This window comes from Erinaceus europaeus, chromosome 7 (genome assembly GCF_950295315.1).
Source record: "Erinaceus europaeus chromosome 7, mEriEur2.1, whole genome shotgun sequence".
Classification (NCBI taxonomy): domain Eukaryota; kingdom Metazoa; phylum Chordata; class Mammalia; order Eulipotyphla; family Erinaceidae; genus Erinaceus; species Erinaceus europaeus.
In genome coordinates this window covers 26,156,435-26,183,116 of record NC_080168.1, presented here as the reverse complement: position 1 = coordinate 26,183,116, position 26,682 = coordinate 26,156,435, and the positions used below count along the sequence as shown (strand labels likewise).

General features: G+C 41.5%; 2 protein-coding genes across 2 annotated transcripts; both read right to left on the bottom strand.

Annotated features, from left to right (window-relative positions):
- Positions 1–4,325: 4,325 nt before the first annotated feature.
- LOC103110970 (gamma-crystallin F) lies at positions 4,326–6,849 on the bottom strand. The gene is made up of 3 exons (XM_007520181.2): positions 6,686–6,849; positions 6,357–6,599; positions 4,326–4,633 (listed from the first exon to the last, which is right to left on the bottom strand). Exons 1-3 carry the CDS (start codon positions 6,692–6,694, stop codon positions 4,361–4,363), a joined length of 525 nt encoding a protein of 174 aa, XP_007520243.2. The 5' UTR covers positions 6,695–6,849; the 3' UTR covers positions 4,326–4,360.
- Positions 6,850–16,823: 9,974 nt separating this feature from the next.
- Positions 16,824–19,469, bottom strand: LOC103110971 (gamma-crystallin D). Its single transcript, XM_060193424.1, has 3 exons — positions 19,366–19,469; positions 19,037–19,279; positions 16,824–17,159 (listed from the first exon to the last, which is right to left on the bottom strand). The coding sequence occupies exons 1-3, from the start codon at positions 19,372–19,374 to the stop codon at positions 16,887–16,889; spliced, it is 525 nt and encodes a 174-aa protein (XP_060049407.1). The 5' UTR covers positions 19,375–19,469; the 3' UTR covers positions 16,824–16,886.
- Between the last annotated feature and the right edge of the window lie 7,213 nt (positions 19,470–26,682).

The window sequence follows — 26,682 nt, the reverse complement described above, 5'->3', positions numbered from 1 at the left end:
TGCACACAATGGCTGTGCCACCACCTGGCCCCTAAAGATGTTTTTGTTTTAATTGATTTACCATTGGTTTAAAATGCTCAAAGACAGGCCTGGGCGGTAGCACAGCAGGTTAAGTGCACATGGCAAGAAGCACAAGAAGTGGTGAAGGATCCCGGTTCGAGCCCCTGTCTCCCCACCTGCAGGGGGGGCACCTCACAAGCGGTGAAGCAGGTCTGCAGGTGTCTATCTTTCTCTCCCCCTTTCTGTCTTCCCCTCCTCTCTTGATTTCTCTCTGTCCAACCGAACAACAATTACAATAGCAACAACATAAAAAAAAAAAAAGAGAGGCCTCCAAGAGCTGTGGATTCGTGGTGTAGGCACCGAGCCCCAGTGAAAACCCTGGAGGCAAAAAAAAAATTCTTAAAGATAAGGGGAGTACAGCTTTACATTTCTGTGCATGTACAAGTCTCTGCCACTAAAGCTTTAGTGCCCTCCCACTATCAAAAGACCTTCTCTGAGTACAGGGGCACAGAACTTTGGCGGTAAATGTGGTTGTAACAATGCTGTATAATCTTACTGTTAGGGACAGTATAAAGGATATATACTGGAACCTCAAATAGTTGGGATACGGTCACTTTGCTTTGTTTTATCACAGTTTCCTATACAAGTGGGGAAGAACTTAAAAGCAGTGCCAGGAAATGGTAGGACAGTTTTTCGAAAGCACAAAAGGAAGCACCTTGTACACTTAAGGAGAAGCTTTAGGAAGGTAACCACAGCTGGGAAGCTATAACCCAATAGGAAAGACAGGTGATCTCAGTAAACTAGTGAGAAGCTAGCTTCAGGGGAACAAAGATGGGGGTTTAAGAATAGGAAAGATGCATGGGTGGGCCTTGCCTTTTCTCCCTCACCATGGCTCTCATGGGTCTGTCCCCATGAAGGCAGGGTACATTTCGAAACTGAACACTGCCAAAATCTGGTGGGGCTCAAAGCTCTGCAGTGTTTACTTTCATCCAGGTGGAGGTGTTCTAGCCAAAACCCAAAGGATATGAGAACATGAACCATATTTGTGTGCTGAATTCTAATATATATTTGCATATTAACACCATTCCTGCCACCAAAGGTCTGTGTCCTCCCCCTCCCCCACCCTCCACAGTGAAGCTGAGCATCTACCCTCACTGTCCTCCCAGAGATTTTTACTTTGGTGCCATACTCCAAACTCAGTCAGATTCTGCTTTCTGTTCTTCTTTCTCAGTTTCTGTTTATGAGTGGGATCATCCCATACTTGTCTTTTGTCTTTCTCACTTAACATGAATTCTAATTTCTACCTTTGAGGTCAATGTAAATTGAAAGCAGGAGGGTTCCAGCAGAAAGACAGACGTCACCTGGATGATATAACTTAAAGCAGCCTCAAGACACAGGGTTAGGGTGTTATTTTAAGAGTCAAGGTTGTGGGAGTGGGTGGTGGCGCAATGCGCAAGGTCCGTTGAAAGCTTTGCGAGTGGTGAAGAAGGGCTGCAGGTGTCTCTCTGTTTCTCTCCCTTCTCTACCACCCCCTTCCCTTTCGATTTCTGGCCATCTCTATCCAATAAATAAATAAGATAATAATAATAATAATAAATCCAGGTTGTGACTTTACAACTCCAGGGTGGGGGGAGGGGTGAGAAGGGGGCAAAGTAGCTGCGCTGCACTGCACTGCCCTGCGTTGCACTCATGAGCTCCAAACTTCCTTAGATGGATTTGAGATATTTTAGGATCTTCGGGGTGTGTATATCCTCACCCTGCTGATCTGCAGACAGGGAGAAAAAGATAGAGAAAGTCAGACAGCACTCTTTGGACAAGCCCTCTCCCCACCACCCCAAAGGGTAGTAATCAGGATTTCTAGTTGAGCACACACATTACCAGGAGCAATGACCTGGTTTAAGCCCTTGCTCCCCCTCTGCAGGGGGGCAGCTTCACAAGTAGTGAAGCAGGACTGCAGGTATCTCTCTCTCTCTCTCTCTTTCTCTCTCTCTCTCTCTCTCTCTCAATTTTTCTATGTCCTATTTAATTAAAAAGGTGGGGGCACTGGTAAGGGAATGGCTGCAGGGAATGGTGGGTTTGTTGTGCAGACATCAAGTCCCAAGTGACAACCCTGGTGGCAATACAATAAAATTAAAAAATTTAAAAGTACAAAATAATTTCTTCTTACTATATTTTGTGTGTCTGAAGTCTTTGAAACCATACTCGTCTTTGTGTTGAAGGCCACTGGATGAAGCTCTCATCTACATAAAGTACAAGTGTTCTCTAGGAAGAGTTTGCGCTGTAGAATTTTTTTTATTATGTTTACTTTATTTGATAGAGACAGCCAGAAATCAAAAGGGAAGGGGGTAATAGAGAGGGGGAGAGACAGAGAGACACCTGTAGCCCTGCTTCACCACTTGCAAACTTTCCCCCTGCTGAGGCGGACCAGGGGCTCAAACCCAGGTCCTTGTGCACTATAATTTGTGTGCTCAACCAGGTGTGCCACCACCTGGCCCCAAAATTTTGTTTAGCTTCTTTTTGAGATTCATTGGAAGAGAAGTTGAGAGCTCCAATTTGACCCTGGATCCAAATTATATTTCTCCACCAAACTTTATTATTTAATAAATAATAGTGAGAGCTGGGGAGACAGCATAGTGGTTCTGCAAAAGACGCTCATGCCTGAGACTCTGAGATTCCAAGTTCAGTCATCAACACCACCTGAACCAGAGCTGAGCAATGCTCTGGTGTCTCTCTGTATATCTTTCATTAAAAAGATATAAATAATAATGACTACAAGAATAAAACAACAAGGGCAACAAAAGGGAATAAGTAAGTATTTTAAAATATATATGTATATATAGGGTAGGGGGTAGATAGCATAATGGTTATGCAAAGAGACTTTCATGCCCGATGCTCCCAGGTTCAATCCCCCACACCACCATAAACCAGAGCTGAGCAGTGCTCTGATAATGTGTTGTGTGTGTGTAATAAAATAAATTAAAAAAATAACTTATATTTCACTATTCACACAAAAAATAGTGTATGTAAGTTGAGAAATTTTAAATCAGAAGAGAGAAATTATTTGGAATTATATGGTTAATTCAGAACCTTTGAGAATGAGGTCAGGATATTAGAACTTTTACAACTTCCATGGGCAGTTCTATCGGTAGTCAAACTGAATTCTAATGGATTTAGGAGATACTGACCCTCTTAAATCCAGAGTATCTCACATTTGCATGTACATAAGAATAGGCTTGGGGGCTTAGACACACATGTTACAGTGGACAAGGCCCCAGGTTCAAGTTCCCTGCAGGAAGAAAACTTCACAAGCAGTAAAGCAGGGCTACAGGTGTCTCTTCGCTCTGTTGTTCTCTCACTATCTTTCACACTGATCAAGAAAGAAAGAGAGAGAGAAGGAAAGAAAGAAAGACTACTGGGAATTGTACCAGCAATAACCCTGATAGCAAAAATTAATTTTTTTTAAATTAAAGGGATCATTTGAGATTTTGTAAAATACAAATTATGGTTCTGCAGGTCTTAGCTGCCTGAGAGTCTAGCATTCTGAATCACCTGACCTACTGTATGCATATTGGGGGGGGAAATTAACTTAATCTAGACAGTTAAATTGTATACCAGGCCTTTGTCATTCTATTGACCAAAGTTTCAAAATCTTTAACATGTTTTTAATAATTTTATATATCACAAGATTTTTAGTGTTTTTGTATATATAGTATTTTGTAAATTCTTTGTGTGTACCATTGTGAGTTAAAATACTATCTCATTTAACCTTAATCTCATGAGATAAGAATATACATCATGGATGTGAGGGCGATCTGGCTGCGACATCTCTCACCCCATTGATTGCCAGGGTTGATTCAGCTGATCTGGCTGGCTAGGCGAGTGTCCCCTTCCCCCCTCACCACTCCATGTGCTTCCCTCAGGAAGCTGTGTGCTCAGTTGAAGAGGACGGCCTTCCCCGAATAGAAACAGTCTTCAGTCTAGGGTATACGAGTACCTGTGCTCCCCTGCTAGAACCTCCAAACAAGCTCTCAAGAACATACATCATTAGCTCCGTTTTTATAAATTAGAAAACATACACAGAAATACTACTCAACTTGCCCCACTGCGTAGAGCTACCAGAGATTTGTACCCACACACTCAGGACCCAGAGATTGTGCTGCTAATTGCCCCCACACACACATCCCACATATACCACTCTTTTCCACTGAGACATATAAGAAATTTTACTTTATTCTTAGTTGTGTTTTTGTGAGCCCTTCTCCAAGGAGCTGGTAAAGAAGAGAGGACACATGGCTGCATGGAACACACAGGAAATACTTTATTAGTTCCCAGATGGAGAAAAGGGCTGAGTGAAAATATTTCAATAGAAATCCACAGCTCTCCTTAAAGAGCCCACCCGGGCACTCACGGCCCCCCAGTCGTGGTAGCGCCTGTAGTCCCCCGGCCTCAGCAGGTACTGGCGTCCCCGGTAGTTGGGCATCTCATAGAGGATCCAGGAGCCCTCGAGCACGTTGAAGGAGTGGATGTCGCTGAAGTGGAAGCGGTCCTGGAGTGAGGAGCAGTCCTCAGTGATCTCCACCATCTGGCCTCGGAAGTCCTCTCGTTCGTAGATCCTGATTCTATGGGAGCCGGTCTGCAGGAAAAGTCAGAAAAGCAGCTGACGACACATATCAGTAACTCTGAGGTAGTGAGCATGTCGGCTTTTCTTTTTCTTTTTCCTTTTTGTTGCCCTTTTTTTTTTTATCATTGTGGTTATTATTGTTGTGTTTATTTCGGTCGTTGTTGTTGTACAGGACAGAGAGAAATGGAGAGAGGAGGGGAAGAGAGAGAGGGGGAGAGGAAGACAGACACCTGCAGACGTGAAGCGACCCACCTACAGGTGGGAAGCCGGGGCTTGAACAGGGATTCTTACGGACCTTTGAGTTTTGCGCCATCTGCGCTTAAACTGCTGCGCTACCACCTGGCCATCATGTCGACTTTTCTTTTTTTTTTCTTTTTGAGTTTTTTTTTTTGTATCTTTATTTATTTATTGGATAGAGAAAGCCAGAAATTAAGAGGGGTGAAAGAGAGGGAGAGAGACAGACAGACACCTGCAGCCCTGCTTCACCACTCGTGAAGCTTTCTCCCTGCAGGTGGGGACCAGGGGCTCAAACCCAGGTCCTTGCGCACTGAAACATAAACACTCAACCAGGTGCGCCACCACCCGACCCCCTCCATGTCGGCTTTTCTAAGTGACCAAATTCCAAGGTTCCTATTCAGTGTCTTTCTTTTCCCACCATTAATCCTCTTTTGGCAGAGTTCTCATAAACCATCCTTTCTGAAGAGTAAAGCCTGCTCAGAAGGTGCCTTTCATGCTTTGTAAAGGATACCCATGCCCAGTCTCTGACTCCATCTCTGTTCCAGCCTGGTATATGTGGAGCCTCAGCTTCCTGTGTGAGAAAGTGATGACTAGAGTTTGCAGACTGTAACAGGAAGACTCAGACCTGGAAAGTCAAAGCCCACATGTCTTTTTGGCTCTTAATGCCAACCTAGGTTCTGACAAGGTATTAATTCCAAGGGAGGTTCATGCATCACCCAAGTGACACCTTTCCTATAGGTCTCTGTGACAGTCCACTTAGAAAACCCCTAACTCTGGAATTTCAGGCTGCTTGGCTTAATTTGTGTACTAGCATCACCTTGTTGGACTATTTCTTTTGCCTACTCAAAAGGCAGGACTTGAGAGCCCCCTGGATGTTCATGATAATAGTTCATATTTTAGGAAAGAGATGGTTGTGTTAGGCCACACTCATCACAAACCTAGGAACCAGGATTTTTAATTTTATTATTATTATTTTTACCAGAACACTGCTCAGCTCTGGCTTATGGTGGTGCAGGGGATTGAAGATAGGACTTTAGACCCTCAGGCATGAGTGTGTTTGCATAACCATTATGCTATCTCCCCTTCCCAGAATCAGCTATTCCTATCAGCCCCATTTTACAGATGAGGAGAGAGAACTAGGCAGTGTAACTATCCTCAGGTCACCTAATAGGAAGGAACTCATTTGTTGCTCATTCCACAATTGTGTCATAGACATTCTGGAATAAAACCTGCATGACTTTTTTTTTTTCCCCAGTACAGGTAAGTTTAATTTTAACAAAGTAAAGTAAAACTCCCTATTGCAAGCACTGCATCACATGCTTTTTCAATTGCAAGGATCCTTAGAGAAACTAGTGATTGTAATGGAATATGTATATATTATATACATATATATTTAATAAAGGAAAAAGAGAGCATGGTAAGAACCAGGAAAAGACCACCGCATCTGGGGCACTGGTGGGGTGAGGCGTCCTGGGGAGGAGCAGGGATCTGAACTCACGTGGGGGATGAGGCGGCAGGAACGAATGGAGTCACTGAGCCCCATCCACTGCTGGTAGTCAGGGTAGTCCCCGCGCCTCAGGAAGTACTGGCAGCCTGAGTAATTGGGCTGCTCATACAGCATCCAGCAGCCACTGTCCACACGCACAGAGTTGCAGCGGCTGAGGTAGGGCTGCAGGTTGGAGTGGTCACTGCTGCACTCATAGTGGCGGCCCTGGAAGCCGCGCTCCTCATAGAAGGTGATCTGCAAGGCAGGCAAGGAAGGGGCTCAGAGGCCTGTCCCCCACCCCTGCGGGCCGCGGTTCCCCCAGGCTTGGGTGCTGGGCTCACCTTCCCCATAGCTGGTGGCTGGTAGCTGGTGGCTGGAGTTGTGGAGGGGCGGGTAGTGTGCCGGGCTATATAGTGGGAGGGCTGCTGCGTTGGCAAGAACCACACAAAAGGGGCCCACAGATTCCCCTCTGTCTTCTATACAGTGACTTTGGGGCGGGGCAGAGGTATTATTGTATGTTTCTTCTCAGACTCTCCAGAACTTTCCAACTGATGACCCTGGTTAAATTCTTTCCAGTTGCCTCTCAGGACTTTAAATGAAGCTTATTTAGAAAACTGGAACTAAGTAAAGGCACTTAAACAAGCATATACTTGAAAGTGAATATTTCATTTATCTGATGTTTAAAAAAAAAAGAATGCCTTTTGTCTGAGTACTGATTACATTGTTAGTACTCAGTGTGCTGAAAATAGAATTGTTTTCAAGGAAAAAAAAATAACCCTACCAGCAATACAATTAAAATGGAAAAGTATAATTTCTTATATAGCAAACATAGCAAAACAGATACACTAGCATTCTGTGAATGTCACTGCTTCTATTATCTAACAAATTGTAGTTTAATTGAAACCAGAAGAGTATTTGGGATCACTAAAAATAAATAAATAAAATTAGAAATAGCAAATGAAAGTGGGGAGGGGCTCACAATTCATTAAACATTTTTTATGACTACAAGTTAATAGGAGTGTACATAAACACCATTTCCACCACCAAAAGACTGTGTCCCATCCCATTCCCCCCCCCAGTGAAGCCAAACTTTAAGCATTTTAATGAAAGTGATATGTGACTATTAGGAAAACAATTAAGGCATTTTTTTAGACCTCAGACTTGTGTGCACAGTAGAGGTGAGGTAAGATGCCAACATTCCATAGTGAAATTTACTTGTTCAGTATAAAGAGTTTGTTTGCTTTGCTGACTATAGTAGGATAACATGCATCTAGTTCTTAGTTTCTCTGACTTCTCAGAGCAGCAGTGAAACAAGTCTCAGAATCATAATGATGTTTAAGCATCGACCCAGTTTGTATTATTTAAAACTGTTGAAACCACACACTCATTATGATGGTCTAGAAGAAAGCGGTGAAAAAAACGTTAGTTTTATTTTTCATTTGTAAGACGTGGAGACAGTAAGCTTCATAGTTAGCAAAGTTAGCATAGTAAGCTTCATAGTCCATCAAAACTGCTGGCGATCACAGATGGACCACCTCTTCAGTCACAGCCCACAATGCCTCCAACTGTCAAGTGTCGAGGGGCTGTGAAAACCAAAACCAGTCCAGTCTATTGGCAAAGTTGCGACTAGGTGAGAAAGCATATGCGGGAAGAAATCCAACTGAGGCACTGGAGAGATGACGATTCTGCAAAGGAGATAACACCGAAAAACTCCCTAGTATCTCCAGCCCCAAGCCCCACCACAACGCTGAAACACAACTGAAAAGCCAGCTGAGAGCAAAGCAGGTTTCTGGCACCTGCAAGCAGCTGCCACCACCAGCACACAACGACCAACTCTGCGTCCCTACTTTTTGAAAGCCTGCAGGGGGCGCTCTTATTTAGCTTTAAATATATATATATTTAAAGTGAGAAACACTTCAGGGTAGAAACAAAGAAGTCAGAATGCACTACAGCATGAAGTAACGAAGCATTAAGAGTAGTGACTACAGGGACTGGGCGGTGTGGCATACGGGGTACAACATACACATCGTGGTGTGCAGGGACCCAGGTTCAAGCCCCCACACATACCTGAGAGGAAGAGGTTGTGCAAGCGTCTCCATATAGCAAGTGTCTCCCTTCTCTCTCATTTTCTCTCTGCCTCGATCCAAAATAAGTAAATAAAACATATTTTTAAATAAAGACTAAAGAAGATTTTCCCTGGGGGCCAGGCCATGGCACCCAGGTGAGCATACATTTGAGTGCACACATTACCATGTACAAGGACCTGGGTTCGAGCCTCCACTCCCCACCTGCAGGGAGTTACATTCCACAAGCAGTGAAGCAGGTCTTCAGGTATCTTTTTCCCTCTCTTTGTCCCCCATTCCCTCCCATTTTCTCTCTGTTCTATCAAATAAAAATAGAACAGAAGAAGAAGAGAAAGGGAAAGAAAAAGAAGAAGGAAGGAAGGAAGGAAGGAAGGAAGACAGGAGTGAAAAGGAAAAAGGGGGGGTACCAGGAGTGGTGGATTTCTAGTACCAGCTCTGGTGGCAGTTACCCTGGTGGCAAAATAAATAAATATATTTTTAAAAAAAATTTCCTAGTGTGAAAACATGGAACATGGAATGAGCTTGCCTTCTCCACTGGGATGCTTAAGATTTATTTGTTTGTTTTTTAGTGTTGGGGTTGGGCAGTGGTATTCTGGGTAGAGTGCACATGCTTCCATGTACAAAGGTTCAAGTCTCCAGTCCACACCTGAAGGAAGGAAGCTTCATGAGTGGTGAAGCAATGCTGCAGATGTCTCTTTCTTTCACTCACTATCCTCTGTTCTCAATTTCCTTCTGTCTCAGTAAGTATATTGTGTGGGTGGGAGAGAGAGAGAAAGAAAAAAAAAATTTCATTATATCCTGTGTCAGGATTAAACTCAGGTATCTCATGCTTGCAAGCCCTACACTCAACTACCATATCACCTGCCAGGCAGCTCCCTAGAATGATTGAAACAGGATATCCCTCTCAGAGACCAGCTCTGTGCTCTTGCCTACTGGTATCAGTATACCTGTATTACTAACACCTGAATAAAGGTGACAGGCGCTGGACTTTAGTCACTGCCCTCAGCTCAGTTTGCTTACCCCACAGCAAGGGCACTCTTCACCACAGAATTCATGAGGTGCTGGTGCTGGTGGTTGTTATTCACTTTTTTTTTTTTTTTTAACCAGAGCGCTGATCAGCTCTGGCTCATGGTGGTGTAAAAGATTGAACCTGAGACTTCGGAGCCTCAGGCATGTTGTCTACCCCTGCCCCACACTTCATTTTCTAAGAAACACAAATTTTATTTTTAATGACCTCAATTCAACCCATTCAGATGATTTGTTTCTTTTATTTTTAAGTTTCTGAATGTTTGATATCTCTCTCTCTCTGTTTAACCATTGGTTTATAGCACTGTATATTTTAGGAGTACAGGCTAAGCTTTTACTGCTAACTTTTTAATTTAATAATCTTGCAAAGTGAGGGCTGAGTGCTGGCACACCTGGTTGAGCGCACATGTTACAGTGCTCAAGGACCCAGGTTCGAGCCCCCAGTCCCCACCTGTAGGGGGAAAGCTTCACAAGCGGTGAAGCAGGGCTGCAGGTGTCTCTCTTTCTCTCTCCCTCTCTATCTCCCCTACCCTCTCAATTTCTGGCTGTCTCTATCCAAGAAATAAAAATAATAAAAATTTTTTAAAATAATCTTGCAAAGTAAATATTAAGCTTAGTTCTTTCTTTTTTCTTTTTTAAAGATTTTATTTATTTGTGAGAAAGATAGGAGGAGAGAGAAAGAACCAGACATCACTCTGGCACATGTGCTGCCAGGGACTGAACTTGGCACCTCATGCTCGAGAGTCCAGTGTTTTATCCACTGTGCCACATCCCAGACAAACTGTCTCATTCTTTGGATTCTTGCTTCATCCAATGTTCAAACAATAGTTTCCCTAAACATATTTCATCTGATCTGCAGCATATTTAATCTGATGTACATCTAATGTTGGTTTTCTCTGTTAAAACATGCTTTTGTAGAAAATTGGAAAATGGGGGCCAGGTGGTGGTGCACCTGGTTGAGTGCACATGTTACAATGAGCAATGACCTGGGTTGGAGCCTCGGTTCCCATATGCAGGGGGAAAGTTTTGCAAGTGGTGAAGTAGTGTTGCAGGTGTCTCTCTGTCTCTCTCCCTCTCCACCATCTTCTTTCCTCTTAATTTCTGGCTTTCTCTACCCAATAAAGATAATTTTTGTAAAAGAGAAAAAAATCAGAAAGTGAGACAAGAAGTAGGAATGAGAAAAAAGATAAAGCTATAATCCTGGAACAAAATTTTTTTTTTAAAAAATGTATCATTTGTTTAAAAAGTTCCTTTCAGTCTGCAAGAGGAAAAAGTTCTGCAAAATATTGTACAACAGGGGCAGTGGGAGGGTGGGGGTAGAAGCTTCACAAATTTGAATTAATGCCATATATGTCTTTCTTTCTCTCTCCCTCTCTATCTCCCTATTCCCTATCATTCTCTATCTCTCTCTCTAAAAAAAAAAAAAAAAGCATTGAACAACATGCATGCCATTAGCATCACTCCTATACTGTCTGTGTAGAAATTATTAAGATCAGGCGGAGTTAGAGAGCATAGTGGTTATGCAAAAAGACTCTCATGCCTGAGGCCCCAAAGTCCCAGGTTCAATCTCCCACACCACCATAAGCCAGAGCTGAGCAGTGCTCTGGTGAAAGAAGAAAGGAAAGGAAAAGAAAAGAAAAGAAAAGAAAAGAAGAGAAATGGTTTAGATCAGGCAGGGGTAATAGCATGATGGTTACACAGACTCTCATGCCTGAAGCTCCCAAGTCCCAGGTTCACCACACCACCAGAGCTGAGCAGTGTTGTTAGGAAAAAAAAAAAAAAAAAAGGCAAATTTCATGTTATATGTTTTTATTTGCCACGGTAGAAACAAATTACTTCATCCTGTCATAGTTGGTTTTCGCTTCTTTGAATTACTACATACATCTATCTGCAAGAATTTACCCAAAGAAAATAATTAATGATACATAAAACATTATGCACAGTCAAATTTTGTGAGATCACTGCTTATAGTATATAGAAAAATAGAAATGAGATGTCCAAAATAGAAGATGAATCAAATAAATTATAGAATATCTATTTGATGGCATGTAAAGCAGCTGACAAAAACAATATTTCAAAGATCTTATTTAAAGATATGGAAAATGTTCATAACATGTCTAAATTTTTTTGTGTTTGCTTGTGTATTTTGCTTCCAGGTTTATAGCTGGGGCTCAGTGCCAGCACCACAAATCTACCACTCTCATGTTTTACCTTTTTCTTTCTATTTTATTTGATAGTACAGAGAGAAATTGAGAGGAGAGGGAGAGATAGAGAGGGAGAGAGAAAGACACCTGCAGACCTGCTTCACCACAACTGATGTGTTCATGCCTGTAGGTAGGGAGCAGGGGCTTGAACCTGGGTCTGTGCTCATGGTGATATGTGTGCTTAACCGGGTATGCCACCACCTGGCCCCTGTGCTGATTTTTAAAAATATTTTATTTTATAATTTATTTGTTTTAATGAGGGAGAGAGGGAGAGAGATCAGAACACTGTTCAGCTTTGACTTATGGTAGTGCTGGGATTGAACCCAAGGCCTTGAAGCCTTAAGCATGAAAATCTTTTGCATAACAAATATGCTATCTCCCCAGCCCAAGTTAATTTCTTTAAAAACTGGTATGATATATGCTGAATACTATAAAACAGTGTTGAAAGTAAACAGACAAATAACTAGAAATCCATTTTGTGTTAATAGACTAGAGGCTTCACACTTTCACACATCAGTGCTGCTCAAAGTGACTCACAGACTGAATGCAACCCCTATCAAAAGTCCAGTGATAAGGGGTTGGGCAGTAGCGCAGTGGGTTAAGCACACATGGTGCAAAGTGTAAGAACCGGCCTAAGCATCCCGGTTTAAGCCTCTGGCTAGCCACCAGCAGGGGGTTTGCCTCACAGGTGGTGAAGCAGGTGTGCAGGTGTCTGTCTTTCTCTCCCCTTCTCTGTCTCCCCTCCTCTCTCCATTTCTCTCTGTCCTGTCCAACAACAACAACAATAATGACAACAACAAGGGTAACCAGAACAACAAAATGGGAAAAATGGATTCTAGGAGCAGTGGATTTGTAGTGCAGGCACCGAGTCCCAGCAATAACCCTGGAGGCAAAAAAAAAAAAATCCAGTGATAGTTTATGCAGAAATAGAAAAGTGTATCTTAAAATTTACATGCAATAGTAAAGGACTCCTGCATGTTCCAAATGTTCTTGAAAAAGAACAAAGCTGGGAGCCAGGCGGTAGCACAGCCGGTTAAGCGCAGGTGGCGCAGAGCACAAGGATCAGCGTAAGGATCCCGGTTCGAGCCCCTGGCTCCCCACCTGCAGGGGAGTGCCTCCACAGGCGGTGAAGCAGGTCTGCAGGTGTCTATCTTTCTCTCCCCCTCTCTGTCTTCCCCTCCTCTTGCCATTTCTCTCTATCCTATCCAACAACAATAATAACAACAACAACAAGGGCAACAGAAGGGAATAAATAAATATTTTTTAAAAAAAGAACAAAGCTAAAGGACTCACATTTCTTTTTTATATTACATATTTATTTAGATAAAGAGCTATAGAGAAAAAACTTGTTCTGCTTAAAGCACACTTCGGAATAAACCATTTATGAAGTGCTGCACATCTGAAATAACAGTGCTAAGAAGATTGCACAAAACTATTAAAGCACAAGGACCGGCTCAAGGATCTTGGTTCGAGCCCCCCACTCCCCAACTGCAAAGGGGTTGCTTCTCAGGAAATGAAGCAGGTCTGCAGGTGTCTATCTTTCTCTCCCCCTCTCTATCTTCTCCTCTCTCAATTTCTCTCTATCCTATCCAACAACAACAATAATAACAACAATAATAACAATAATAACAACAACAATGGGAAAAAAGAGATGGCCTCCGGAGCAGTGGATTTGTAGTGGAGGCACTGAGCCCCAGTGATAACCCTGGAAGCAAAAATAAATAAATAAACAAACAAACGAGGTATATTTACCTGACTTAGCTCATAAATGTAGACTAGAAGACAAAAATAGGTTTTCCTTCACAAGCATGCACTAGTTTGAGAACTTTGTCTACCTTGTTTGGTACCTTTAAAACATAGACTCACCAAACATCATCAGATATGCTATTAAGACACATTTTCTGTACCTGAATTTATTCCTCTTCTCATATAATAATGGCTTTTTAGAAGGTAATTTTTATACATATGTTACATCAAAGAAATTCAAGGAAATTCTGGTCTCTTTCTTCCCCCAATCTCATGAATCTAATTTCTACCGTAATTTCCAGTCAACCTCCATGGCATTTATTTTATTTTATTTTTTACCAGAGCACTGTTCAGCTCTGGCTTATGGTGGTGCGGGGACTTGAACTTGGGACTTTGGAGCCTCAGGCCATAAGAAGACTCTTTACATAACCATTGTGCTATCTACCCTGTGCCCCCTCCATGTCATTTTCTAAGTTCAGGAATATTCACATTGGATTTTAAAATGGAAAGGTAAAAGATCCCGTCACAGACCCTGTCTGTCCTTTGACTTGTTTATTTACTTGTTTGTTCATGTCTTCTGATGACCTATTCACAAGGGAATTCCCTAGGGCCTTGACTACACTTGTACTGCTAGGTTCCTCTTGGTCTCAAGGAAGACAGTGGGAAAGGTAAAAACAAACAAACAAGTAACAACAACAATAAAAACTGAGCACAATATGTGGTTGCCAATTTTTAAAACAAAAGTTCAATGAGTATATCTATTATATATATATATATATGTACTCTTTAGAATAGCTATTATAAAATACAAAAACAAAATTAAAAATAATAAGTGTCAGTGAGGATGTGGAAAAAGAAATTAGGGAACTTGTGCATACTGGTGGTACTATAAAATCATACTGCCACTGTGGAAGACTGTGTAATAGTTTATATACGTAGTGTAAAAGATCAATAAAACATAGAACACAATAATAAGCTATATAGCAGTATGTAAATCATCTCCAAAATTTCTTTTCCCAGAACTCTAGCAATGGGAAAGCAAGTGACACAACAAAAGTCAGGAGAGCCAATGTAAGTGAATATAATGTCCTACTTCCCTATCTCCTTAAGCATATCATATATTAACACACATATCACACACACACACACACACACACCACACACCAGGTTACATAATATGTATAACTGTGCGTCAGCATGCATATATATGTGTGTGTGTGTGTGTGTGTGTGTGTGTGTGTGTGTATGAATATATGATGCAGTGTTGTATTATCCTATTTAGTTCAATTCTTGGTTGCTTGTTTGCAATGATTTCTTGACAGGAATCTGTAAACTAGTGTTGTCATTAATGGCTTTGACAAAAATCCTGCTGATTATACAATGAATTTGAGCTCTGAGCTCTGGCTTCTGATGCCATCTTTACTATTAACTGCTTTGCATTAGCACTGGCCTTAATTTACCTTACGTAAAATGAGTTATCTGGAATAGATCATGTCGGCACCCAAAACATGTTAGACATGTATGATCTCACTGCTCTATCAGAGTTTTCTTTTTTTGCTTTCCTTCCTCTATTCTTCTTCCATCTTTGCCCTTTTCCATTAGAAAATTATTTGAGATCCCCCTCCTCCACATAAAGTTCTAAAGAATAACTTCAGAAAAATGTACTCAAACTAGTCTCAGCAACAAATATGTATTCTACCCCAAATTAATAGAATGTTAGGTTATGATGACCTAAACAAATGTGGGATTATTTTACTTACATTACAATATGTTTGAATATAAGAGATTGCTGGCAGTGGGTAATGGTTAATTTTATATGTCAGCTTGCCTGAGATACTGAATACTCTGAGAGTTGGTCAAACATTGTTTTGGGTTGTGTCTTTCCAGGGAAGATCAGTATTGGCACCAGTAGACCAAATAAGGACTATCACTTTAACCCATACACCAATCAATCTGGAGAAGGCCTGAGTGGAACAAAAAGGCAAAAGAAGGAAGAACAAGTTTACTTTCTCAGATCAGAGCTCCTGGTTCTCAGGCATTCAGATTGAATGAATTATGCCTGTACCTATTTTTGGTTCTTCAATTTGTATAATAGTTGGTGGGATTTTTTTTTTTTTTTTAGCTTCCATAGTCACAAGAGCTAATTCCTAGGATAATTTCTATATATCTTTGTATCCTCTTAGTTTTATTTCTCTGGAGAATCCTGACTAACAGACTGACTCCTGGGCTTGGCCACATTAAAACATTTACTCGGACTTTTCATCTCTTATGTTTAAGGTGTTTGAAGTAAGAGGAAATCATGGCATTAGGACCAGTTACTTATTTTATGAGGAAGGCAAAAGTTTTCCTAGAATTATCCTAATTGCTCATCCATATTCCTCTACATATGTTTCAAAATCCAGAACACATGACCACCTTAGCACCAGGGGTGTCTGTCAGATATTTGACAAGTGGACTTTTTGCATGCAACTTAGTGAATTCAAAACGACCTTTCTAGGGACCGGGTAGTTGCGCACCTATTACAGTGCACAAGGACCCGGGTTTTAGCCCCCAGCCCCTACCTGAAGAGGGAATGCTTTGCAAGTGGTGAAGCAGTGTTTCAGGTGTCTCTCTCTCTCTCTCTCTCTTCCTCCCTCTCCCTTCCCCCTCAATTTCTGGCTGTCTCTATCCAATAAATAAAGATTAAAAAATAAATAAAAAATTTAAAAATGTCCTTTCTGTCATTCCAGTTCAGAAACCCTCCTTCAAAAAGTAGGTCACATTCAGTCAGATCTCTGAGTGTCTGTATCGTTTCAATTTTAGTAGACGTGTAGCCGAAGTGAGCACAGATCTCTGAGTCTCAATTTTCATTCCTCAAAGGAAAGCTAATATCTAGACAAATTTCTAGTAGTTTGGTTTGAATCAGAAACGTGTTGAAAGTCCAAAGAATTAAAGGGAATAATGTGTTGGTTGTGTGTTTCATACTATAAACTCCTGATTCCTGTAAAGGCGTATTTCCAGAGTGAAAATTTTATTTGTTACCAATGGATCACACTCTTTTTTTTTTTTTTTAATTGTTACCAGGGTTATTGTTGGGGCTCTGTGCCTGCACAGTGCTGCTCCTGGTGACTTTTTTTTTTTCCTTTATTTGATAGGACAGACAGAAATTAAGAAGGAGAAAAAGATGAAGAGGGAGAAAGACAGAGATATCATGCAGTACTTGCTTCACTGCTCATGAAGCTTCCCTCCTGCAGGTGGAGAGCAGGGGCTTGAACCCAGGTCCTTGCACACAGTAACATGTGCACTTAACCAGGTGCACCAGTATCTAAACCCTAGATCATACTTCTTATTTCTATTTGCATGGTGTGTGTGTGTGTGTATGTGTATGTGTGTAAATCCCAAAACAAAAGTAAGGTGAAAGAAAGGCAGAAGCAAACCAATGCCAGGAACACACAGGGAATATTTTATTAATTTCCAGATTGAAAAATGGTGAAGAACATACTTCAGTAGAAATCCATGACTCTCCTCAAAGAGCCCACCCGGGCACTCACGGCCCCCCAGTCGTGGTAGCGCCTGTAGTCCCCTGGCCTCAGCAGGTACTGGCGTCCCCGGTAGTTGGGCATCTCATAGAGGATCCAGGAGCCCTCGAGCACGTTGAAGGAGTGGATCTCACCAAATTGGAAGCGGTCCTGGAGTGAGGAGCAGTCCTCTGTGATCTCCACCATCTGGCCTCTGTAGTCTTCCTTCTCATAGAGTCTGATCCTGTGAGAGCCAGCCTGGGAGACAGGGAGTTGGAGAGAGGAGAAAAGCAAACTATGAAGACAGCAAAATCACTCATTTGACCCACTGGAGGAAGCTTAGGTTCTCTCTCTCTCTCTCTCTCTCTCCAGGGTTATAGTGGAGGTTGCTGCCAGTACTATGAATCTAGCACTCCTGGTGTCCATTTTTTCCTTTCTATTTTATTTGATAAGAAATTGAGAGGGGGAGGAGATAGAGGGGGAGAGAGAAAAATAGACACCTGAAGACCTGTTTCATCTATCATGAAGCACCCCTCTGTAAGTGGAGTGCAGGGGCTCGAACCTGGATCCTTGCATTTTGTAAACTGTAACTCAGCCAGGTATACCACCTCCTGGCCCCTCTCTGTCTCTATCTCTATCTGAAAAATGTCCTCCTGAACCAGTGAAGCCTGTGATGACCAACAAACAACAACGAAATCATGAAATGACTCTACCACATTTGTGTAATTCAGTCTGGTGAGGGTTAGGTTATGCCATTTTAAGATACAAGGTAAAATCCAATCAACTCTTTTTTATTATTATATTTATTTATTTATTGGTTAGAGACAGTTAGGAATCGAGAGGAAAGGGGAAGATAGGAAGGAGAAGAGACAGAAAGATACCTGCAGCACTGCTTCACCATTTACAAAGCTTTCCCCCTGCAGGTGGGGACGAGGGACTTGAACCCAGGCCCTTATGCATTGTAGCATGTGCACTCAACCAAGTGCACCACCATCCGCCCCTTGATCAACTCTCGGTCTTTACATACTTTCCATTTCTGAGGATGGATATCCATTACCTTTACAGGTCATCAAGTATAACTGAAATACTTAATATAGATGTAATATATTCAAATGTTTAGTATAGTCAAACATTTTGCAGGATGAAGCATATTAGCCATGCTCAGTATTCCACACCACAGAGAGTTAGAGCTCCAACCGCTTCTGAGTGTTCTTGCCAATTTAAAGAAATACTTGGAATTCATAAGCACATATCTTTTTGAATAACTAGGTCCATTTGTGAACTTAATTATCCAACATTGAGTTTAAAATGCATATTTCTTTTCTCTCTCTCTTTTTTTAACTGGAGCACTGCTCAGCTCTGGCTTATTGTGGTGCAGGGGATTGAATCTGGGACTTTGGAGCCTCAGGCACAAGAGTCTCTTTGCATAACCATTATGCTGTCTACCCCCCTCCCCAAAAAATGCATCTAAAGGAATACACCAAGGACTTAGATATTTCTGTTTCTATGGAAAGCTAAGTAAACCATTTTAAGTTTCCTAGACAACAACTGATTCTCATTCAGTGATTTATGCACAGAATGTGGGTAAGTAGAAATGAAAAAATCACTTAACCCAAGGACTCATTTTGTCAAGAATGTTATTTAACACACATATATATGCATATGTGACACAGATAATCTTTCTATATTGCTCTCTGCTGAGGGAATATACTTTTTTATTTGTATAGGTTGAGAAAAACCAAAATATGCAGGGATCAAGCAAAAGAACATTAAAAAAAAACATACCCTGATAAGTTTTCTTTTCAACTACTGTGTGTAGTAACTACCATACAGCCTAGCTCTACAGAAGAAGCGAATTACTCCTCTATTATCCTTCGGTGGTTTTCCTACACCACCATTTTAACTAATTCAAGGACAGGATCTATATCTCAAACATATCCAGGGCAGATTAATAAATATCTGTTGACTAACCTTAGTTGGTGGTTCTTTATTCTCGTCTATAAAAACTGGATAGAAGCCATCTACTGCAGCTTATCTTTCTTCCAAACTCTTAACTACTCTGAAAGGTCCCAACTGCAAATAATAAACATTTGCCTGAAACCATTGGTTCAGGTTCTCTTAGGGCCTGAACTCACGTGGGGGATGAGGCGGCAGGAACGAATGGAGTCACTGAGCCCCATCCACTGCTGGTAGTCAGGGTAGTCCCCGCGCCTCAGGAAGTACTGGCAGCCCGAGTAGTTGGGCTGCTCATACAGCATCCAGCAGCCACTGTCCACACGCACAGAGTTGCAGCGGCTGAGGTAGGGCTGCAGGTTGGAGTGGTCACTGCTGCACTCATAGTGGCGGCCCTGGAAGCCGCGCTCCTCATAGAAGGTGATCTGCAAGGCAGGCAAGGAAGGGGCTCAGAGGCCTGTCCCCCACCCCTGCGGGCCGCGGTTCCCCCAGGCTTGGGTGCTGGGCTCACCTTCCCCATAGCTGGTGGCTGGTAGCTGGTGGCTGGAGTTGTGGAGGGGCGGGTAGTGCGCTGGGCTATATAGTGGGAGGGCTGCTGCGTTGGCAAGAACCACACAAAAGGGGCCCCCGCAGGCGAGGAGGGGAATTTCGTGATCTGTTTTCTCTATTTGCTGTAGTAGTCCCTGGGGTTCATTGTGGGGTTTGGTCCCATTCTCTCTGGAGTTTTCGATTTGCTATCACTGGTTGATGCCATGGAGATCAGTAATTTGAAATAAAAGTAATTTGGGACATTGTCTATTTAATAAAAGAAGTAGAGCCTCAGCCATTTTATATATCGTCCACATTTATTTATAAAGGTGTAGGAAAAACAATACAGTGTAAATGATGAAACAAAAAAAGGCAGCCTACTATACTAAATATAAAATTGATCTGTAAGAACTAGTACGTTACTTATGTGCCACAACGTTGAACACTAAGTGTTATTAAGATGGAAGTAATTTAACCGACTTGAAAATCTCAAATGAAAAATGTCAGATGTGCTTTACGACTGATTACTTCTTCATCAAAAGGTTCAGAAAACTGGCATGTTTTGCCCCGGGGAGGTCGCGGGCAGTCACCTCATCAGTGTAGTCATGTCATAGCAAGTCTGATCTTCAGTCTTTACCTTGATTGTTGCTGCAAGCATGCAGGTTAGTGAGCTAGCAGACCAGGGAACTGATGTTTGAATTTTAGCTCATTCTAATTCAAAAAGGAGAATACTTATTAAATGTTCAGTCTTGGAAAGGAAAACAAAAAAAAGAAAAAAAAGATGAAATGTCTAAGTTGAAGGAAATAAGAAAAGTAATACAAGCAAAACAGAAAAATAGTGTTCACTTCAACTATAAATATCCTAAAATAGAAACTATACTGAGTCCTGTGCAAGACTGGCATGCAGGTTCACAGGGAAGATCATATATATATATATATATATATATATATATATATATATATATATATATATATATAATTTGCCTCCGGGGTTATCGCTGGGGTTCAGTGCCTGCACTAAGAATTCCACAGCTTCTGTCAGCCATTTTTCCCCATTGTTGTTGCTCTTACTATTTTGCTGCTGCTGCTGCTGCTGCTGCTGCTGTTGGATAGGACAGAGAGGAATTGAGAGAGGAGGGGAAGGGGGGGAGAAGAAATACACCTGCAGACCTGCTTTACCGCTTGCAAAGAGAGCCCCCCCATGCAGGTGGGGAGCCGGAGGCTTGAACCAGGATCCTTGAGCGGGTCCATGAATTTCGCACTATGCGTGCTTAACCTGGTGCGCTACCGCCCCGCCCCAGGAAGATCATATTTTTTTAAATGACTTTTTTAGAGTATGATAAAACCAAATTCTAAAATTAAAAAAAAATTGTGTTAGGACCTAAATAAACCATTGTTCCCTGGTGGAACAAGTACACGTAGGGTTCTTGATGCAGAGAAAATTGATCGTGTGATCACAAAGAGGAGTTAACTAAGTAAGTCGAGAAGCTGACACTCAAGGAAAACTTTAGAAAATGTTTACCAGTTCAGAAGAGAAGATACCAGTGGACCGGAAAGAACAATGGAGTGGAAATGACCTGTGCCTTTAACCTCTTTCCTCTTCAAAGAAATATTTCTAGCCCTGGTGTTGACTCGCAGAAATAATTTGGCTTGATTTAGGGATGCAAGTCTTTATTATAAATTCTTTGCGAATCAGATACCAACAGCACACATATGATGATTTCAATTCCTTAATTTCTGGCTTTTTAAAAAATCACTGTGTGGAAGTAGGTGTTTGCACTGTTAGTTATATCCACTTAGTGGAAAATAAGCAGTCAGACTTGAAAGAATAAAGACTATTGTTTTAATTATAAATTTCAGAGTGTGAGAATGATAAAAATTAATTTTATAAAATCATCATTTTGCTCAGTTGTTTCTTTCTTTTTAACATCCTCCTCCTCTTTTTTTTTTTTTTTTTTTTTTTTTTACCGGAGCACTGATTAGCTCTGGTTCATTGTGGTGCAAAGGAGGTCTCGAAACTTTACATCAGGCTCAACCTGACGCTGTTGGCTGGCTACGGAAGAAGGGCAAACGCTAGAAGAAGAAGAATTGTGGCACAAGGGATTAAATCTGGGGCTTCAGAGTCTCAGGTCTAAAAGTCTCTGCATAAACATTATGTTATCCACCCCTGCCCTCAGAGTTGTTTTTTAGGGAAAAGAGTCTGGTGGATGAAAATAGTAAAATGTGCAGCCTGGGAGTTGGCTCAGTGGCTACAGTGTTAGACCTGAAAATAGTGCAATGCTAGAAAGAACTAGAAGGCAGAAGAGTCCCAGAGATGGTGGTGGGAGGCCTGTGGCAGCCCCAGCTTACATGCAGCCGAACTGAAATTTCACGTGCATCTAGAGGACCAGGACAAGAGGAATTTGTGTTTTTTCTGATTGTTTTGTTTTCATTAACAAGGAAGAAAGACACCCATAGTTCAGCCTGGAAGAGGAAATAGGAATGGGAGAGAACCCTTCTTACAGAACTGAAAAGTGGATAACTTAGAGGGTCAGGCACACATTTCAGAAGCATGCATGCAGCCCCAAGTTCAATACCTGGCACTGAATAAGCCACAGCTGAGTTGTGCTCTCATATCTCCCTCCCTCCCTCCCTCTCTCTCTCTCTCTCTATCTCTCTCTCTCTCAAAAATGAATAAATAAGTTCAGGGAAAATATGTTCACACCTTACCATATGTGAAGCTAGGACTGAGACCTAGTACCACACAAGAGCACGATGCATGGCAGAGAGGTGCTGTGGTGTTTCTCTTTCTTTCTCTGCCTCTTTTCCTCTATCTGTATAAAATTTAAAATGGATTGTGGGAGGGGGTATAAAGTTCACAGTAACAGTATTGCACATATGGGAGGTTCTTGCACAGAAAGAAAAAAAAGTGAATAGCTTTGGGCCAGCATATGATATGGATTCAATTTTCCAAAGCAAATTGTAAGAGTGAGAAAATATGTGAGAAGAACTAAGGCCCCAGTTATACTTTGTGTTGGTATGTACTTTGTGTTGGTATATACTTTGTGTGCTAAGAGAACATAAGACTGTAGTACAGATGCAGAATGCAACATCAGTTGCTGGGAATGACTGATGGGGACTCGTTTTGGATGGAGAGCAAGGGTTAAGTTACAGATATTCTACTTCTCAGGGCTCTAGTTGCAGAAAAGCCCTTGCCACTCCTTAAATATTAGGGATATTTCAAACCAATGTGAAAGCAAACAAAACTAGTTCAGTTAGGAATTTTTTCCACATGGATCAATGAATTTTATAGTTGCTGTAAATGTCACATTACAAAATGAAACATACAGAGAGAGAGAGAGAGAGAGAGAAAGGGACAGAAGGGTGAGGGTAGATATCATAATGGTTATACAAAGAGACTCTAAGGCCTAAGGCTCCAAAAGTCCCTGGTTCAATCCATCATACCACCATAAACCAGAGCTGATTAGTGCTCTGGTAAAAAAAAAAAGTTTCAGAGAGAGAATAGTACTTTCTTTCCTTGTTTGTTTGTTTATTCATTTATTCCCTTTTGTTGCCTTTGTTTTATTGTTGTAGTTATTGTTGTTGTTATTGATGTCATCATTGATGGATAGGACAGAGAGAAATGGAGAGAGGAGGGGAAGACAGAGAGGGGGAGAGAAAGACAGACACCTGCAGACCTGCTTTACCACTTATGAAGTGGACCCCCTGCAGGTGGAGAGCTGGAGGCTCGAACCTGGATCCTTACGCCAGTCCTTGCACTTCACGCCATGAGCATTTAACCCACTGCGCTACTGCCCGACTCCCCCTTTCCTTGTTTTCTAAAACTCCAAGTATTTTTTCTTTCTATTTTATTTTGAGAGGATAGAGAGAAATTGAGAGAAGGGGAAATAGATAGATAGATAGGTAGATAGATAGATAGATAGATAGATAGATAGATAGATAGATAGATAGATAGATAGATAGATAGATGTTGCTGGGGGTTGTGGAGTGATGCAGACAACAAATCCCTGGTAGTCAAAAAAGTCCTTCTGAAAGTATTCCATAGTGGCTAGGTGGCAGCACATCTGGTAGGGTACATGCATTCCTATGCTCAACAACCTGCTTTCAAGTCACCCAAATTCCCACCTGCAGGAAGAAGGCTTCGTGAATGGTGGAGCAGTGTGGTAGCTGTCTCTCCCCTCCCTCTTTCCTTCTCTATCTCTTACCCTCTGTCAAAACAGAAAGAAAAAGACTATTTGAAGCATGTAGGTACTGAGTCCCAGCAATAACTGGTGGCAAAAAAAAAAAACAAAAAAACTCTAAGTTATTGCATATGAATTATTTAGCACTTGGGAAGTACTTGGTTTAAGAAAGTGATAATGTATTTATTTAGCATTAGTATTTAGTGTTATTTCTGTGTACAGTTCTGTGTTAATAAGACCAATACTTTTTTTGTGGCCCAGAAAGTGGTGCAGTGGATTCTTAAGCTAGAGGACCCAAGTTCAAGCCCCAGTAGCACATGTGATGCTCTAGTCTTCTCTCTCTTCTCCACCTCTTCCTTCTCTCTCTCTCAATAATAAATAAATAACTCATAACAAAAGAGTAACAATACCGTTAATTTTTTTTGTTACTTGATTGTGGTTTTATCTCAAGTGACGCATCTGTGATGAGTGTGTAGTATGTGGTTAATGAAGCTTCTAATTTAAAGAAGTTCAAGTCTCTGGTGGTTAATAACTGGGTAGTCTTGCCTTTCAGTCACCAAGTTGCAGATGCTACTATGATTCCATTCTGAACTCCCTGGGCAGAAGACTTTACCAATTTGCCTTGGGACCTCACCTCTCTAGAACACTATCCCACCACGGAAAGATAGAAACAGGCTGGGGTATGGATTGACCTGTCAATACCCACATGCAGTGGAGAAGCAATTACAGAAAAAAAAAAAAAAGTAAGTCAACCCATATCTTGTGAAGTGACTCCCTGCAGGTGGGGAGCTGGGGGCTGGAACCGGAATCCTGTACTTTGCACCATGTGCGCTTAACCCACTATGCTTACTACCCAGACCCCACTTTTTAAAACTAATTGAGTTTCCAATGGAAGGAATGGGAACACAAAACTCTGATGGTAGGAGTGGTGTGGAATTATACCTGTTATCTTATAATTTTGGAAGACAATATTAAATCACTAATAAAATTTAAAAAATTTATTTATAAAAAGGAAACATTGACAAACCATAGGATAAGAGGGGTGCAGCTTTGCACAATTCCCACCACCAGAACTCTGTATCCCATCCCCTCCCCTGATAGCTTTCCTATTCTTTAACCCTCTGATAATAAAAACTTTTAAAATAAAAATAAATAACTGGGTAGCCTTAATAAAATAAAACAAGTGCTATGAACAGGCAGTCTCATGTGTAGGTCTCTATTCTCTAGATACTGTGATTGTAAAGATAAAAGTATATGAACAGCAACAACCACTGCAGCTTCATCTGTATAAACAAATCGGAATTGAAATTGTATAAGCAACACTGGAAAAGTCCAATCACCATTGTTAAATGGAAACATAACCTGGGAGACCTTAAAGCTACAGCACACAATGCATCCATTCAAAAAAAATAAGGCATTGTGGTCTGGGAGGTAGCGCAATGGATAAAGCACTGGATTCTGAAGCATGAGGTCCTGAGTTCTACTCCTAGTAGCACATATACCAGAGTGATATCCGATTCATTCTCTCTTTTCTCCTGTCTTTCTCATTAATAGATAAATAAAATCTGAAAAACTTAAAAGAGAAGAAAGGAAAAAAAATAATAAGGTATTGTGCTGGGTATGTGTACATGTCACATGACATTTTAAAAGGATTTGCAGACTAATACATACATGATTATTTTTGTCAACATGCAATGCTGAGAAATGAATGGAAGGCTTCCGGCATGGCAGTACTGCTCAGTGGCCTCACTTGTTCAATTTTCATTCAATATTGGCAGGGGCCATTAAATCAGTCCTACAACATCCATGGAGTTCTGTCTGCTCTAGCCCTAGCCCTAGCACTCACTGTTCGTGGAGCTCTCTATGGAGACTCAAGGATGGGACTCAGGGTCTCACACGTGAAAGATAGGTTCTATACTACTGAGCTTCCTCCTGAGTTAGCATGACTGATTTTTTTTTTCTATAGTGAAAAACAAAACATGTTTTGTGAGATCTCTGTAGAGATGAAGGAAAACTTTAAGAAGGGTACTCATCAAGATGGATTAAGAACGAATAATGGGATTATTTGATGGACTATATGTGCATGGGAGGGTATGGGCAGTTGGTACAATGGCCATGGATGTGGTATGGTTACACATAGTTTGAAAAAAAATTAAAAAGGTGAAATTGTGGGCTGGAGAGATAGCATATTGGCTATGCAAAAAAATCTTATGTCTAAGGCTCTGAGATCTCAGTTTCAAATGCCCAGCACCACCATAAACCAGAGCTGAGTAGTGAGATCTTTGGTCTCTGTCTCTCTCTTTCTCATTAAAATAAATAAAAATAAAGTAAATAAAATTTTAAAAAGTGCAATTGTACCCCTACAACATATAAATGTATATGTAACTGGGATCCTTATGCTGGCCCTTGCACTTTGCACCATGTGCGCTTAACCCGCTGTGCTACTGCCCAACTCTGGGACGCTCCGATGGATAAAGATTTGAACCGCCCCGCTGCCACCAGCTGGATTCCTGGGTCATCTCTCTCATGTCGTCACTAGCCCGACACCCAGAGGCAAAGTTCTAGAATGCTGTTCCTCTTCCCTTCTCATGAGTTACCTTGTCTTGTTTCTTTTTAATTTTGTGTATTATTTTTATTTATTGGATAGAATCAGCCAGAAACTGAGAGAGAAGGGGGTGATAGGGAGGGAGGGAGAGAGACAGAGAGATGCCTGCAACCCTGCTTCACCACTCACAAAGCTTCCCCACTGCAAGTGGGGACCCAGGCCTTGAATCTGGATCCTTATGCACTGTAACATGTGCGCTCAACCAGGTGCACCACCACCCAGCTCCCCTTGTCTTGATTCTTTAGCTTTGCTATCCCTTTCTTTCCCAGTTTATCTCATCCCACCTACTTCTGAGCCTTGTTTAAGATAGGAACTTCCAGACCTGAATTTCTTCTAGACTAGACCCTCTCCTCCCTATTTAGCTCACCCCCTTAACCTTTAACAGAGAACACTGACAGATGAATTGTCACACAATGAAAGAAAATCAGAAGCCAGATTTTTTTTTTTTTGCCAACAATACAGACTAAATACTTTATTAGGTTCCAAATTGAGAATATGGAAGTTTTAACCGATT

Bases quoted from the DNA above. Each gene is read 5' to 3' on its own strand.
- LOC103110970 (XM_007520181.2), bottom strand. The intron at 4,634-6,356 runs GTGAGTTCAGAT...CTTTTCCTGCAG, and splicing joins CCTGCCGCCTCATCCCCCAC to ACCGGCTCCCATAGAATCAG.
- LOC103110971 (XM_060193424.1), bottom strand. The intron at 17,160-19,036 runs GTGAGTTCAGGC...CCTGTCTCCCAG, and splicing joins CCTGCCGCCTCATCCCCCAC to GCTGGCTCTCACAGGATCAG.